Source organism: Madurella fahalii (genome assembly GCF_045866475.1).
Source record: "Madurella fahalii IFM 68171 DNA, scaffold_6, whole genome shotgun sequence".
NCBI lineage: Eukaryota > Fungi > Ascomycota > Sordariomycetes > Sordariales > Madurella > Madurella fahalii.
Window position 1 is genome coordinate 649912 of NW_027263976.1, and position 15989 is coordinate 665900.

A 15989-nucleotide genomic window follows, 5' to 3' on the forward strand; every position below is an offset into this window, starting at 1 on the left:
ATGCATTGACCCTTGTCTGACCGCGCATATGACGAGCCCGTTTTGAAGAGGAAGGTCGATACAAAAGGTAAGTAAAATGGTGGGGGCGGGGCAGTTCAGCGTAGCTCTACTGTCAAAGATAATTAGTACTTTCTTATGTAAAAGACCTCACCTCCAACCATTTACATCCCCAACCTTTTCCCATGTGAATTGACTAATCCCTATCACACCACAAAGATAAGCTTATCTCGCTGCGGCAAAACTCTAGAACTCAAGCGGAGAAAATGATCCACAACAGTTTAGAGCTGTAACCTTACCGAAGTCGGTATTACGCTGTTGAAGTCACCTCCTCTTAATTAACCCCTCCCCTTTGACGTTCGCAGTTGAGCTGTTCATTTTCGGCCAGCCACCTCTCCTTGTGCCTCCACCCAAAACAAAATCGAAAAAAAAAAAAGAAAAAGAAAAAGGAGGAGAAAAAGAAAAGGCCCTAAGAAAAAGGGGCGCGAAAAGAAAACCCACACCACCATGCTCTTCCCCCGCCTCCCCCAAGCCAAACTCAAACGGTGGCACTCGCACCTCGGCCCGCTCCGGGCGGTGCCGCTGCCGGCGCTGAGCCTGATCCTGCTCGTGGTGCTGGCCAACGCGCTGGCGTGGGCAGCGGCCGGCGCGGTGCTGCACTACCACCCGCGGCTGGTCTCGGCGGCGGCGCTGGCCTACGCGCTGGGGCTGCGCCACGCGCTCGACGCCGACCACATCAGCGCCATCGACCTCACCACGCGCCGCCTCGTCGCCGCCGGCCAGCGGCCCGTCGCCGTCGGCTCCTTCTTCAGCCTCGGCCACTCCGCCGTCGTCCTCGCCACCTGCCTCGTCGTCGCCGCCACCGCCGGCGCCCTCCGCGACCGCTTCGACGCCTTCCAGCGCGTCGGCGCCGTCGTCGGCACCTCCGTCTCCGCCGCCTTCTTGCTCCTGCTCTGCGCCGGCAACGGCTGGGTGCTTTGGCGCTTGGTGAGGAAGTTGAGGCTGGCTGTGCGGGAGGAGCAGAGGAGGGGGTCCTGGGCGGAGACTAGTAGTAGTGCGAGTGCGGGGGAGGGTGGCCGGGTAGATGTGGACGTGGACGTGGATGCTGCTGGTGGCAATCAGATGCAGCAGCTTGAGGGGGCCGGATTTTTGGGGAAGGTGTTTCGGAAGGTGTTCAAGCTCGTGGACCGGCCGTGGAAGATGCTGCCGTTGGGGGTTTTGTTTGGCCTCGGGTTTGATACGAGCTCGGAAATTGCTATCCTGGGAATTGCGAGCATTCAGGCTGCTGAGGGGACTAGTATTTGGGTTATCTTGATCTTTCCCGTTCTTTTTACTGGTGAGTCGCGCTGGTCCCAGAAGCCTTGCTCGGTCCGGCGCTGACGGATGCTTCGTAGCCGGCATGTGCCTCGTTGACACGACCGACGGCGCCCTCATGATGGCGCTATACACATCCAAGGCCTTTTCCAGGGACATGGTGGCCATCCTCTACTACTCCATCGTCCTGACCGGGATCACCGTCTTTGTCTCGGCTTTCATCGGCATCATCCAGGTCTTGTCGCTTGTTGAGCACGTTGCCGAGCCGGACGGAAGTTTCTGGGAAGGTGTTGGCGCCATTGGGGACTACTACGACATCATCGGCGGCAGCATATGCGGCCTATTCCTGCTGGTAGGTCTGGGCTCCGTACTGGTTTACCGGCCCTGGAGGAGACGGATGGATAAAAGATTTCACCGTCGTCCAGATGAGGTGGAGCCGCAGAGCCCCGATGCGTTACTTCCTCCCAGTGCGTTGCGGGGACCGGAATACGGCACGGTTCTCTGAGGATGATTGGGGCAAATGGTGGTCATGGTCGTTGTGACGCCAAGGTGCTAAGCGTGGAACCTTCCCGCCTATGGCACAGGGCAGGAGAGGAATTCCCCCGGGAATGCATGGCCTCGGGTCCAAGCCGAGTCCTTAGTGTCACGCCCAACAGAAGCCAAGCCAGTCAGGGAGTTCGTTCTAGACGGGTGTCGAGCTGGCGCAAGCAGGTATCCTCGCCACTCTCTGGGGGCAGAGTCACGAAGTCTAGAAAACCTGGGCAGAAATTGGACCCTGGAAACCTTATGAAAGACAGCATTATATTTTAGGCGGGAAAACTAAACCCGACAAAATGTTATTGATGCAGGTATTAGATCGGGGGGGTCATCTGGGTTGGTGTCCAACTTTCTTCTCAGAGAAAGAATGATTCAACCACCCAGAGCAAATTACTCTGAGGGCAACTGCGGGAACACACATTTGGTGCGGCAAAGATTACTGATGCAGGCACCATATATATAGATAGATGGCCACAGAAACGTATGAGAAATACCCGTCGTTGATGGCAAGTCTGTGGTGGTGTTGTCTCGGGGGACGTTGAAGCCGGCCGCTCCATGATCTGCCCGAGAACAAGAACTATCGAAGCTTGAGTGACTGCGGTGGTAAGGCCCGCTCACCCTGAATACGAATGATCACGAATGATTATGGCTTGTTGACGGAAATTCCATGATGACCATCCGAACTCACTCGGCGCCGAAAAAGAAGTGGAACACCAATCACCAGCCGACACAGCATCTAATCGACTAGGCTATGGCACCATGATGGTGGCCCTGCAAATGTAAAGTTATAAACGTATCCGGTTCTCCAGCTCCTTGGCGGAGCGCCTCCCCCCTGCTAGCGTGAGGCCTGTTGAGCTGAGAAGTGCTGTGAATCCGTGCAGCATTCTTTGCTGCAGGATCCATTCTGGGGGCATGGGCTTCATGCAGGTACCCCTGCCATAAGATGTGCGGTTGGCAGCTCTCTGGTATCAGATGAGATAGAGCAGCGCGCCAACAGTTACGGGAATCGACGTAACCGCTGTCCACGAAGCCTGGAGCTGCCCTACAGCCCCTGCGGCATCCGCGTCTATGGAAGACGGGATTTGAGGGTTTGGGAGAGCTAGGGCTGGCCTTGGCAGCACGATCGTCTGGTACGCCGCAGCGGCGAAGGTGACATTTCCCTCAGGAATGGTATGCCCCAGTGCCGAATTCGACCATGGTGACATAGAAACCGGCTGACACCGGGCGTAACTAGGAAAGCTGTACTTAAACCTGAATATGTGCCGAGGCTGATCTGCTGCTGGGATACGCGATGCAGCCCGCGAGCAGATCATGGAGAGTGGGGAAGATTGCTAATACTGTCCGTAACAAGGGATGCCAAGATTAATTCTATGCCCTGATCGGCGCGGGATCTTTTCGATAGAAGCTGAACTTCCTGATGAATCCAAGCGTCTCTGCTAGGCTGGCTCTAGCGCAAGACGGGATTCGGGCCTTCGCCGGAGATGGCGCTGGGCGACCCGCTCTGCTTGTGCAACACAGCTCTCGGGTGCAGCAGACGCTAACTCCAAGGTCCAACAGGCGATTAGGTTAGCAACGAGGTTGGCAAGCTCGTCCAATGGGCTTGGTATACCAGCCACACCACACTGCTAGCCTCCGGAGGCCGATCAAGTCACGGCGAAGATCACGATAGCTGGATAAAGATGTTTCAGCTCTGGACGGAGCCAGCGAACCTGCTATGCATTCTTCAGAAACAATTGGTCTCAAGTTTTAATAAGACAGCCTCTTGACGTAATCCCTGCGGCCGGTATAATTATCCTCACGGCCCAATCCCGATTTCAACCCGCGCATCTCTCATTGCAACCGCAACGCCGCATTACCCGACCCACACACTGACAGGAAACGCCTGAGTCTCTTGTAGGTATATAGGACGGCGATGATGGGTACGGCACTGAGAGACTGATCAAAGTCGTGGGCCCAGACGACAACGCACATCTGGCTAATTCACTCAAAAACGCGATACGATCCAGCTTGTTCGAGTCCAACGAGTTTAGTCCTACCAGTCTACACCGCCCCAAATTCTCGCTGCCCGCCCTGCTCGCCTTGCGTTGGCTGGCTTCAGACTTGAATATGACACTGCCGGATGTTGGGGGTTGTGGACGCAATCTCTAGAGTCTTGCGGGTTCTGCAGCCGATGTTGCGTACTGCAAAATTTTTACTGTAGCTGGCATAGTAGGGTTGGCTTCCCGAGACGGTCGACTTATCCACCTTGTTCTCTAGCTTGCAGTCAATAATTCCGACAGACGGTCCTGGAACATCGACACCGACTTCATGGGCCGCAAATGAGCGGCTCCAGGGCAGGCTCGCCGGGGCTCAAGTCGAAAATACTGCCGGATGACGATAGCGTGTCTCTAATGGACGGGACTATTTACCGCCTTCCCTCTCCTGCCGTCAAGAGTATCTGCTTCGTGGGCGCAGGGTTTGTTGGTATGACTGATCCTTATCACTCCATCCATGACCTAAACAAACTGAGACACAACAGGTGGCCCGACCGCCGCGGTGATCGCTTACCACAACCCCCACATCGTGGTGGACGTCGTCGACTTGAACGAGCAGCGCATTGCCGCATGGAATTCGGCCCATCTTCCCGTCCACGAAGATGGGTTGCTGAAGGTGGTGCGGGTCGCCCGGGATGGCACGCGGGATACCACCGTGTGGCTGACAGGCCACGCGCGCCCTCTTAAGTTGAAGGCGCGAGAGCCGAATCTTGTCTTCTCCACCAAGGTAGTCGAAGCCATCGGCAAAGCGGACATCGTTTTCCTTTGCGTCAATACGCCCACAAAAACGCAGGGGCCCGGGGCCGGGTCCATGGCCGATGTCAGTGCAGTGGAGAGCGCAACCCGGACCGTGGCAAAATACGCCAGGCAGGGCGCCATCATTGTCGAGAAGAGCACCGTGCCTTGTGGCACAGCGCGCATGATCCAAGACATTGCAAGTCATGCTCGGGGTCTCGTGAAACAAGGATGCTGACACTGTCTAGCTGCGCTACTACCGGCCCGACGTGGGCTTCGAAATCCTGTCCAACCCAGAGTTCCTTGCTGAAGGGACCGCAGTCGAGAACCTCATGAATCCCGACCGGATCCTCATCGGCAGCTCTCAAAGTCCCGCCGGCCTCCAAGCTGCTGCTATGCTCAGGGACGTCTACGCGGCTTGGGTACCCGCAGCCCGCATTGTGACCATCAACACCTTCAGCAGCGAGCTGTCTAAGCTTGTGGCGAACACCATGCTTGCCCAGCGCATTAGCAGCATCAACGCGGTGAGCGCAATGTGCGAAGAGATCGGCCACGGCGCCGACGTGGACGACGTCAGCCTTGCGATCGGGAAGGATACGAGACTGGGATCCAGATTCCTCCAGGCGGGCGTCGGCTTTGGAGGATCGTGCTTCGAGAAAGACATCCTGAACCTCGCCTACCTGGCAAGGACAATGCACCTCGACGTCGTAGCCGACTATTGGCTGGCTATCCTGCGCATCAACGAAGACCAGCGACAGCGCTACGCGCGCAACGTCGTGCGCGAGCTGAACGGCTCCCTCCGAGGGAAGAAGATCGCCGTGCTGGGGTTCGCCTACAAGGACAAGACCAACGACACGCGCAACAGCATAGCAGTTCACATCATCCGAGATCTCGCAGCAGAAATGCCACGCGAAATTGCCGTCTTCGATCCAGGATGCGCCCCAGCCGACATTCTGGACGAGGTCCAGAAGGTTGGCTTGAGTTCCATGGAGTTGGAAAGAATCCAGATCTGCTCGAACTGGCGGGAGTGTGTCCGGGACGCCAGCGCCGCTTGCATCCTGACGCAATGGAAACAGTTCCGCGGCCGCCAGCTAGGAAGCTCCGGGAGCAGCGCGGAAAAGGCCGCGAAGCACAGCGGGCGTGCTTTCAGCGAATGCGCTCGGGATGCCGACTTCAACGAGATGAGCATCTTGGCGCTGGAAGACGTGGCCCGGCAGGAGGTCGCTGCCCCCTCGGACGATCCACTGGGGCGGCTTCAGCCGTTGCAGCCGTGCCCAGAAGACTGCACCCGTTGCGCACCGATCCATGGCAGCAGTCACACTGAAGAAGCAATCGACTGGGCCGAGGCTGCAGGCATGATGCAAGAGCCGCGCTGGGTGTTTGACGGTCGAAATGTCGCCAATCGGCTAGAGCTCCAAGGGCTGGGATTCAGGGTCAGGGGGGTAGGAAAAGGGTATCAGGCTATTAGCTGATGGGGACCAAAGTTGCGAGGGCGTTACGGCGTTTCACGGAGTGCTGATTGATGACTGGAACTGGCGATGTTGCAAATTAATTAGGTATCTTTTCCATGCACATGACATGTTACGCGGGGACGGGAATTAACATCGGTCGCTCGGCTGACTGGATTATCTCTCCGTCCAAGTTGCCTTGTCGAGAAAATGCCATGTTTCCGTTTCGGGAGCAATGGAACGCGAAACATGGTGCACTTGCTTGGCAGAAGCCACGCCGGGTGTTTGCAACAGCAGAGCCATGGCTGGTTCCCATCTCCGTTCAAGGCACGACTGACCTGAACAAAAAGTGCCCGAACCGGAAACACCATATTGTCGCCCATACGTGATATAACCTAGGGGAACGGCTTTACGTCAGTAACTACTTGTTAGGGGCTCAGGGTCTCGGTTCAGCGGGCTGTCTGGTGTTACTCTAGCAAAATCACCGAGTCTTTATGTGGGGCCACCTGCAACCGCGTGAGAGCCGGTGGTTCCCTCTGCCTAAGCGGTCAATTTGCAGGCCAACATGGCAACACATTTTTGCACCACAGGATGGCATCTCTCTCGTAGCAGCGCCCCCGAGACCCTGCAAACCGCTCCGTCTCAACCTTGCTCACCAACTCTCCGACAACATCTCCGATGTGGCAATCGGGACACGGCAGCGTTATCTCCCTTTAGATCATGAGGTGGCTGCAGGCGGCTACTCTGACACGACATTAACGCCAGCAGCCCTCACGTACTTTTCACTAGGCAGCTGCACCAATTTGGATGCATCCGGTCGAACGGTGGCGAATTGCGTAATGCGAGAGTAACTTGCTGTCCTCTCTCACCTCGGTGAGCCGGCGCAGTGCCACGCCATCTCTGCCGACTTTTAAACACGCGACCACGCGTTGCTACCAAGCCTCGCCAGTCCTCGGCAAGGCATCTTGGTGGCGACTCAAGGAAATCGAGCCCGATGGGTCGCGGATCTGTCATCGGTGTACGAGGCTACCATACCCGGCATCCGTTCTGTAAGATACGAGAAGATGCTAAGACTGATAAACGTCGACGACATTGGGGCTGCGTGTTTCGGACACATCCTGATTGGTCATTCGTCTTGAGCTGGAGGATGGCCTTCCCACCTTCATGCAGACTCAGCCTCGCTGCATTTGCCATGCTCTCCACAAAGTCATTGCCGGTTTTTGTTGCCCGCATTGCTGATCAAGAGACGCATTGAATTTGCCGACTAAGCGGTGAATCGGGTGGTCGCGGCGCGTTTTGACGCCGGCCTGGAACAGGAGGGCTGGCTGGACCGGTGCTCAGGTTGGGGTTAGTCGTCAGCTGCAGCGCTGCGGACTTGGCGAGCCAGGGCGTCTCCCCTCAGGCAAGTCGTCTGCAGGACAACCCAAAGCGAACAACCCTTCCCGCAATATCCGCCGCCCCCCTTCGGCTCCCCTCCACACCAACCCACACCCTAAATCTCCATCACCCATCAGCGGCATCTTTCAGACGGTCTGGCCAAATACTACCATTTTGGGTGTGGCTCGCCGGGTAGGCCAACCAACTCCGTCATGATGGCGCGCGCCTGCCCGTGTAACTGAGGTACTGTATGTGTTTGTACTGTTCTCTACGACAGCTCTCGCGTCTTTTCGGCTACCCGCCCTGCGCTGCAGGTGTTTTGTTTGTCGCTTCGATGACGATAAACGTGCATTGGGCCCACTGCACCGGGCCTTCTGGATTGCTATTTTCTGCGCATTCGACGTGTCGGTGACTCTCGGCTCCAATCTGCTGGGTGCGCCGCAGAAGCCTCGCAGCCATTGGGTTGCCTCACCCTGGATCTCCGTTTCATGGGACGTACCAACACACAGGAAGCACGACGCAGACTGGGGCAGCACCTCTCCCATGCGGAAGGGTGGGGCGGGGCAGAGCGGGAAGCATATCACAGGACCCTTGTCTTTCCGCGCCTCCCACACCCCGCGATCAAGGTTACCAATATCAGTGTCACCCGCCTGCCCTCGTCTGTCTAACCCCACCCCCCATCTCGTGAGAGGAACGCCATGTTGGCCACCAAGCAGGGGTTAGCTCCCCATCCATCTGTTCGCACAGAACCCAGGGAGGGTGTGTGTGTGTGTGTGGAAAGCAGAGGACAGCTTTTGCCAAGCAGCATGGGTCCTACGAAGCAGAGTGGGCGGTGCGAAGCCCTCCCAGCTGCCCCGGACCTCAACTTCGCATTCTTATATAACAAGACCGGCCGCCCACCCTCGGGCTCATCAGACCCAACTGTGAACCATCCCATTCAGCCTGCTTCCGGTCTTTCTCCGCAACAGATACTGTTTCTCACCGTTCAGCCAGCCCTCAAACAGGTCTCGGACGAACCACCCCCAGGGCCCACGACAAGTTTGACCTTGGTATATCTGGTGCCGGATCTCGCGCGTGCCAGCCTTTTCCCAATCTGGTCTTGCTCGATGTACTAATGTCTTTGAATCCAACTGCACCACACTCCAACGACTGCTTCGTCTCAGATACGGCTGATTGACAGCAAGCCTGACTACGCTGGCCGCCGCACCCAGGCGGTGCGAAACCAAGGCAGAACTGCCACCTCCCCCATCTCCTTCAAAAGGCAGCGAAAGCGACTGTCCACCTCCTCAGAACCACCCCGTCGCTCCTGTCTAACACGTTCAACATACCGACAACATGTGCCTCACAAAGGTCTACTACAACACGTATTCGGACGGAACGCAGGACGTGACCGAGAAGCACTACGCCTGCAGAGACGGCAGAGGGTGCTCCAATCCTGAGGTCCGCAAGTACGACCGCAAGTTCCCCTTCACCAAGCTGGGTGAAGCCCGGACGGAATCTCACAAGAGCCTCGCGGAGCGCAAGCCAACACCCTACTTCACGCCGCACACGCTGAACGGGTCCAAGTCGCCGTCGCCTTCGGGCAGGCGGAACTCCGACGTCTATATGAGCGGTGCCAAGCATTATGACCATCACGATGTCTACGGCCGCTACGACTTGTACGATCAGCGCCTTTCGTCTACGCGCGACCCGCGCGAGTCACGCACGAAGCGGTCCACGGCGACGCCCCAGATCGTGTACATGGACCTGGACAAGCCTCGACGGTCCCGTTCCCACTCCAGCAGCCGCGGTTACTCCCGCGACGTCCTACTCGGCCCCGTGCACCTTGCCGACGAGTACGGCCGGCGGTACTCGTCGCGCTCACGCTCGCGTGACGGTTCCCGCGATGGCAGCGACCATAGCAGCCGGTACTACCGCCGCCGCACCGACGATCCGCTCGGCTACGTCGTGATCGACGACCAGGACGAGCGCCGTCGCCAGCGGCGTGAGCAGCGGCGCATGTCGTCGTCGAGCTACACCGAGGCGTCCACCTCAGCCGCCATGGACGTCTACGACCCATCACGGTACATCCCACGGCGCGCGTCGACAGTCGTGCACCGCAGCGACGGGTCCATCACGACCGCGTCCAGCGCGTCGTCCAAGCCCAAGCAGCTCCGGTGGGAGGACCAGGTCCGAGCCAAGCGGGACCGCCAAAACGCCGAGATTGCCAACCGGCCGATTGTGGGCGAGCCAAAGAGCATCCTCAAGCATAGCAGCTCCACGCGCAAGGGCAAGGGCCGCGAGATCGACGAGATCGACGAGCTCCGGAGGTCGATCGAGCGGATGGAGATCCCGCGCGGCCGGGACCGCGAGCCGCGCAGTGCCCGCTGGTACGACGAGGAACCCGACAGGGAGCGGCGGAAAAGGAGCAAGGCCTTGGCCGCCGATGACGCATACAGGTACTACTAACTAAAGTGATCGCTAAGCTTGGACATTGTTGATGAGCCGCACCGCGGCCATGGTACCCTTGCAGGGGGTTACTACTCCCAACTACAAAACGAGACATGACCATCCATCGCGGGCCGAGGAGGAAACTGCAAACACAAGCAAGGAGTTGGTACCTAGACTGAGCGAAGTTTTTCCTCTTGGTGTTTTGGGGTAATTTGGTTACAGTTTATTTCGAGGCACATTCCCTTTGCGTACTCTTTTCCTTTGTTTTTTTACGACCTGGAATGAAACAAACTTATTTCATCACTACATTTTAATTTGCGATCGCCTTCTTGCACCTGTCTCTGCCCTGTGCGCCTCTCAGCGCAACAACCTGAACGATTTGCCCCACGGTCTTAGCTAATCCTTTTATTTTTGCCCCGGGCATCCGAGTCTTGAACGAGACGGGCCGTAACCCAAAAAGATCTCAGCAATGCGGCACATTGCCGGACTTTTGTCTCGTGTCAGGGTGTTGACCAACCCGGCGACCCAGGGCCACCGCGCACGGCACGGCCGGCGGGGCGCAGGACCCCACTTCTCCGATCCGTAGGCTCCCCGTCCGATCTGTTTCCAGCGACACCGCAGGGGCAGGATCAACGCATTCCTACCAACAACAAAAAGAAGGCGAGAACCAGCCTTTGCGTACATACTCTAGCTCATGTGGTATGATGTCTTTTTTAAAAATAAATTTACATCGGTAAGGCGGTGATGTCTAAGTTTAAAATATATAGAACTTCCAAGAGTCCTACACTAGGCGTCATGTGGCGCTGGCCCACCGCCCCGCATCAAATGCGCCGCACATCAGTAGTGCGACGGCGCGGCAGGACCAGGCAGACAACCCCCAGTAAGGAAAGGCACAGTAACTGTGCGTATTTGAGGTCCCCGGACCAATACCCACACCGGACCTGCACTGTCCCCGCTGCGGGCAGCTGCCTGGTTCAACAACCAGGGGAACACCCGCGCCCCTCCCTGCACATGCACACCACACAAACCGCAGGTTCTCGGTTGCGCCAGCGCAGTTTGTAATTCTCCTATTGCTCGCTGCTTCCACACCACAAGGCCAACGATGCATTGGTCCCCTACCCTTTTCCGTAAAACAATTCACCCCCCGGTCACCCACCCAGCCAGCCATTACCAACAGACAACACGTCTCAGTCCCGTCCTTGCATATCTCACTGTGTCATGACTCGTCCTCACCCACGTTGCTCGCTTACAAAATACATAGGTCCCCGTTGCCCTGCCTACCTAAGGTCCCTTTGCTTGCAGCAAAACCTGCAACATGGGCTGCCGTAACATGCAGCGGTTCGTTGAAATAGGCGCTCCCCGAGCAACATCGGCGCTGAACAACGGGAGTGGCAGGACGCGTCGAGCATGCACGTCCATGAAAACATCCACACTGGAAAATGATTCTCCAACACGTGCAAAGTGTCGATACTATGCTTCACAATACGTATTTGGATTGGTTGTAGTTGTTGTAGTGTCCCGGTTCCCCTTGCGGTGGCGCGACAAGGCATACCAAGGAGTGCCCACTTGCCGCCCAGCGGCTAGGAAAGGCAGGTGTTCTCTGCAGTCGACGTGCGTGTGCAAGATGTTTAGGTGCTTTATTATCATCCGAACAGTGGCAGTTCAGAGGGACCCATTTTTTATTTTTTATTTTTTATTTTTTATTTTTTATTTTTTATTTTTTATTTTTTAATACCTCTAGCGCGTGCAAAAGTCCCGAATAAATCATCCACGGAAGCAAGCCCTCATGGTAAACGTTACAGCAATACATGCCGAGAAGTTGGCTTGCTATGTAGCCGAGCCGAGCACAGAACCGTATCCTCGCCGCACCACGCCTAATTCATCTGCAAACTTGACCTTTTGTCCTGGCAAGTAGCAAGCCGAGTTCCGCGGCAGAGACCATGGGTGTGATGCATGTCTCACCGGGAGAGGACCGATACGATGAGGCTTTTGCAACGTGCGTTGTGGAACGAATGGAATGCTGTGATCCTGGAAGCTGGAGACGTTTCAGACATTACTCGGATTTCCGTCCGACTGTCCGGCCGTTGGTGCCAGGCTGACAGCTCAGAACAAGGCACACTGGGAATCCCAGGGTCCTCAACGGTACATGTGCCTTTCCGATGGACGCACTCGGGCACATCGATCGGTAATGATCATAGCTGAGGGCAGAGACCCAAATCAACAAGGAGATCAGCTGCCTTGACGTCGATGCCGCCCGCCTCCTTGTCTTCGATGCCGAAGCCGAGGAACAGAACGTCGTCGAGGAAGCCGTGATACTTGACGCCGCGATCTCTCCAGTTCGCCGAGGTGACGTAGAACATGTCGGTGCGGGTATCACTGACGCGCCGCCGCCCGGAGATCCAAAGCGGCTTTTTGGAGATGGCGTACAGCTCGTAAGGCGCGCGCTGGTGGAACAGAACAGCATAGGGCTCGTACTCGCTGTGCCAGTTGTAGAATCTCTTGTGCTGGATGATGGTGAGGATGAAGGTGTTGGAATCGTCAGGCTTGCACAGCCAGTCCGCGCGATCGCACAGCGTAACCTTGAGCGCGTTCGTCGCCTGGTGGATCGACTCGATTCTGGGTGGCGGCTTGGGTAAGTACCGCTTCATGCATCGTTCGTCGTGCGCCGCCACCACTGGCGCGAGGTCCCTCCCGGCCGACCCGTCGCTGCCCAGCCTCGCGAACGCACGCTTGGGATATATGTTGTAGTGTGCATGCATCCGGTCGTCCCCGTCCCAGAAGACGAACCAGTTCTTCTCGACGGGCGAGTACGGCTCTGGTCGTTGCAGCTCGGTCCCAACCTCAAAGTCGTCAGGAATAGACCGCTCAAAGCCCCAGTCGACCAACTTGCGGAAGTCCCGCATCCACATGCCGAAGCAGGTGAAGGCGCTGTTGGACCCATATATTGTGTATGGTTTCCGGGGCCCGTAGAAGACGCGCGCATCGTGTGGGCCAACGTTCAGACGAAAGAAGCCAATCTCCCCCTCGCATTTGGCCCCGTGCGTCGGCGAGATGGGAAGGACTCTAACCTTGTCTATACACACCAGCGCGCCCCCGAGAAACCGGGCATTGCACCCCACCTCCGCAGAGAATGCGTCGTGTGCGCTGGGGTGGTCCCATAACTGTGCCATAATGATCCACGTATCGTTCTGGCTCGGATGCGGGATGATGTTGGGGTTGAAGGCGTACTCGCCGAAGCGGACCTTGAAGTAACCCCCGGTAGGGGTCGACGCCGAGAAGATCTCCGTGTGTGTCTCATTATGCGGCCGCAGTGGCTTGCCGTCCGTTTCGCTGTTGTTTTGTTTCCCAGGTCTTGTCTTGCCGAAGAGCGTGCTGACATTCAATCCGAGACTCGCACGGAGCAGCATCATCAGAGCTGCGAGTAGCCCCAAAACGAGCGCCAAGCGCTTAAGATCTTTGACAATCATACCGTGCAATGAGGCCCCTGGGCTAGCCTAGTCGTCCAGAAAGATATAGTGAAGAAGAGGCAGAGCAGAGAAAACCTAAGCACAACTCAGGCCATTTTGTAGTGTTGCCTTACGCCATTCATCGTCAGCGTCGACGCAATGATGGCAGCGCAGTCAAGCTCGCCCAGACGGGTTGCCCCAACGCTAATCGATTAGCGCGCATTTTGGCTAGCAAGGAGATCTAAGCGAGAACCAAGTGCCGTGAAGCGGAGACCGTACAGTAGACGTGGGCATCCAGGCGTCCTGCTCGAGTGGGATGCTCAGCACGAACACGACACGGTCTTGCTGGTGTGGGCAGGGTGAAGAGATAAAATTCGATACGGCGAAGTTAGAACGGCGGATGCTATAGATCGCTTCCAAATCTCGGCTCCAAGTTTACACCCCTTTTTCACGTTGCTCCAACCCCTTGCCAGGCACAAGGGGAAGTCTGGATCTGCAAGAGGTGGCTCGGAAGTGGGAAGGGATTTGCTCGGCTTCGATCCTGGTAACGGCTTAGGTTCCAAGTGCATGGACCGCACAGTCCGTTCTCTGACGCCCGTCGCCCGATGAAATCGGGAGAGCTTGTGCGCTTGACGTCACTTTGGGTTGGTCCATTACAAGTCGCCGAGAGCTTCTGCTAAGCCGAAAGCCGCTGATGAAACAAAGCTTGTTAGTGTAAATGGTATTTCCGTACAGTGCACTATATCTATGAAACTTTACCGCTATGAAACAAACACCTAGATATATCTATGGGTATCGATATCGCTGAGTGAGAAGCCACTTCCTAAGCCTCTAAATCAACCACCGTCTGCCGTACTATTGAACATGTAGGCAGGAAATCTAAGCAGTTCTCGAAAGCACGCTATACGCCCCAAAGTGTAGTGACCAGGAGTATGACCCTCATGCCGGTAACCTCGTCTGGCGTGCCGAGGCCGTCTTGTATAGCCACTGGGGAATCCTTACGCTGGGTTCATCAAAAGCCCTCGTTGCCACCTCAGCCAGGTAAAAGGTCACCGGAAGGAGAATCAGTTGTGGCACCAGGAACGCCACCTCCAACCCCATGGGGCCCGTCATCGGCAGCTTAAAAATGCCCGCCCATTGCGGAAGACCAGCCATCCGTGAGTCCTTTGGCCACCCCACCGCCGCGTATAGTCTATCGCCAAGGGTCCAGATCACGGGCCCGTGGACTAGGTAGAGCGCAAAAGAGACGCGGCCCAGGTACTGGCAGAACCGCGTCTCAAAGAACCGTTTGAGCCACGGGATATGTGATGTCGACGCAACGAGGAAGACGGCTGCCCAGAATAAGAAGAACCACTTTGCATCGGAAATAACCCGCGGCTTGAGGAACGATAACCAGTACCACCCAGGGTTGTTTCTCAGTTCATCGATTTCGGGCCTATGGGCGGGGCAGCCGCCGAGGTAGATGGCTGCGGCGAACAGGTGGTAGAAGATGAACGTCTTGTACGGCCGGAGCTGGGCGATGAACGACGGCAGCTCATCCTTGGCGGCGAGCTGCTCCAGATCATTGAGAAACATGCCCGCCGTGAATAGGGCGCAGTACCACCCGTCGACAACATAGAGGAAATAGAATATGAGGCCGGCCTGGCACCAGAGACGAGCATTCCTGCTGCATCTCGAAAAAGCGAGAAGGGATGTGTAGATGACAACGGAGCCTTTGAATTCGACAGGGATCGACCAGAGGTGAAAGTTGTAGCTGAGCCAGCCAACAGAGCTCTGGTGGAATATGAAGCTAAAGTCCTTGACCTCGGAAAACCACGCGCAGAACTCTTCAGCGTAAGTTGCACGAGGTGTGCGGCCGTCGACCCAGAGGCCGAAAGAGTGGATGACTGTCATGTAGACGAAAGTGGTGCATATGATTGGGATGTAAAGCCGCAACCATCGCCGGAAAAGCGCCGACGCCAGGTTGTCTGCAAGCTTGGCCTGCTCACCAGCGTGGACCAGGCTCACAGGCTTGGCCGACAGGACGTAGCCCGAGATGACAAAAAAAGTCGCGACTGCGAAATGGCCGCCGTGGAAGAAGTTACGGATCCCCGGCAAGGCGATAAACCAATGGAAGCCGTTGTAGCCGAAGCTCGACTCGATAAACATGGTCTGCAAGGGCACATGAGCCCATAGCTGGTGATGGTGCCAATAGACGAGGAATGCGACGAAACCTCGAAGACCGTCCAGGTAAGCCGTCGGCCTGAGTTTCTCGGCCTGGCTGCCGGATTTTGGCCATGGTGAGAAGAGTCGGATTAGACTGTGGCCCCGAATGGACGCTAGCCAAGTAGCGGTGGCACCGAGCCACGAGATTAGGGGGTCTGAGCCAAGAACGTTGTTATCGTCGAGCTTGGGCTCGACCGACTCTTCCAAATCGCCCGGCATGGTGATATGTTGAGGTCGCCGGCTCAAGGCGAGAGCGTGACCGCGACACACGCAGCGATAAATGTCGGGTCGTTTAACACGTGGGGCAGATGCGACATTCCAGAAGAAATACGTACTGGGGCTGCCTGAAAAGGGGCTTTGGCGCCGTACTCCACCAGCACATTGCGACCGCCGGTTGAAACGCCGAGACCGAGGCTTTGGTTGGATGATCAGAATCCGACCTTCGGATTTCTCTGCTGACCTGAACA

The 15989-nt window shown here is 56.8% G+C and overlaps 5 protein-coding genes across 5 annotated transcripts; 3 read left to right on the forward strand and 2 right to left on the reverse strand.

The window, feature by feature from the left end:
• Window positions 1–504: 504 nt before the first annotated feature.
• Window positions 505–1816, forward strand: MFIFM68171_10233 (uncharacterized protein; the record flags this gene model as incomplete). Its single annotated transcript, XM_071065652.1, has 2 exons — window positions 505–1333; window positions 1392–1816. The coding sequence occupies 2 exons, from the start codon at window positions 505–507 to the stop codon at window positions 1814–1816; spliced, it is 1254 nt and encodes a 417-aa protein (XP_070921753.1).
• Window positions 1817–4166: 2350 nt separating this feature from the next.
• Window positions 4167–6088, forward strand: MFIFM68171_10234 (uncharacterized protein; the record flags this gene model as incomplete). The annotated part of the gene is made up of 3 exons (XM_071065653.1): window positions 4167–4311; window positions 4367–4815; window positions 4865–6088. The coding sequence occupies 3 exons, from the start codon at window positions 4167–4169 to the stop codon at window positions 6086–6088; spliced, it is 1818 nt and encodes a 605-aa protein (XP_070921754.1).
• Window positions 6089–8776: 2688 nt separating this feature from the next.
• Window positions 8777–9889, forward strand: MFIFM68171_10235 (uncharacterized protein; the record flags this gene model as incomplete). The annotated part of the gene is made up of 1 exon (XM_071065654.1): window positions 8777–9889. One exon carries the CDS (start codon window positions 8777–8779, stop codon window positions 9887–9889), a length of 1113 nt encoding a protein of 370 aa, XP_070921755.1.
• A 2174-nt stretch (window positions 9890–12063) lies between these two features.
• MFIFM68171_10236 (uncharacterized protein) lies at window positions 12064–13338 on the reverse strand (the record flags this gene model as incomplete). The annotated part of the gene is made up of 1 exon (XM_071065655.1): window positions 12064–13338. One exon carries the CDS (start codon window positions 13336–13338, stop codon window positions 12064–12066), a length of 1275 nt encoding a protein of 424 aa, XP_070921756.1.
• Window positions 13339–14256: 918 nt separating this feature from the next.
• Window positions 14257–15741, reverse strand: MFIFM68171_10237 (uncharacterized protein; the record flags this gene model as incomplete). Its single annotated transcript, XM_071065656.1, has 1 exon — window positions 14257–15741. The coding sequence occupies one exon, from the start codon at window positions 15739–15741 to the stop codon at window positions 14257–14259; it is 1485 nt and encodes a 494-aa protein (XP_070921757.1).
• Window positions 15742–15989: the final 248 nt, after the last annotated feature.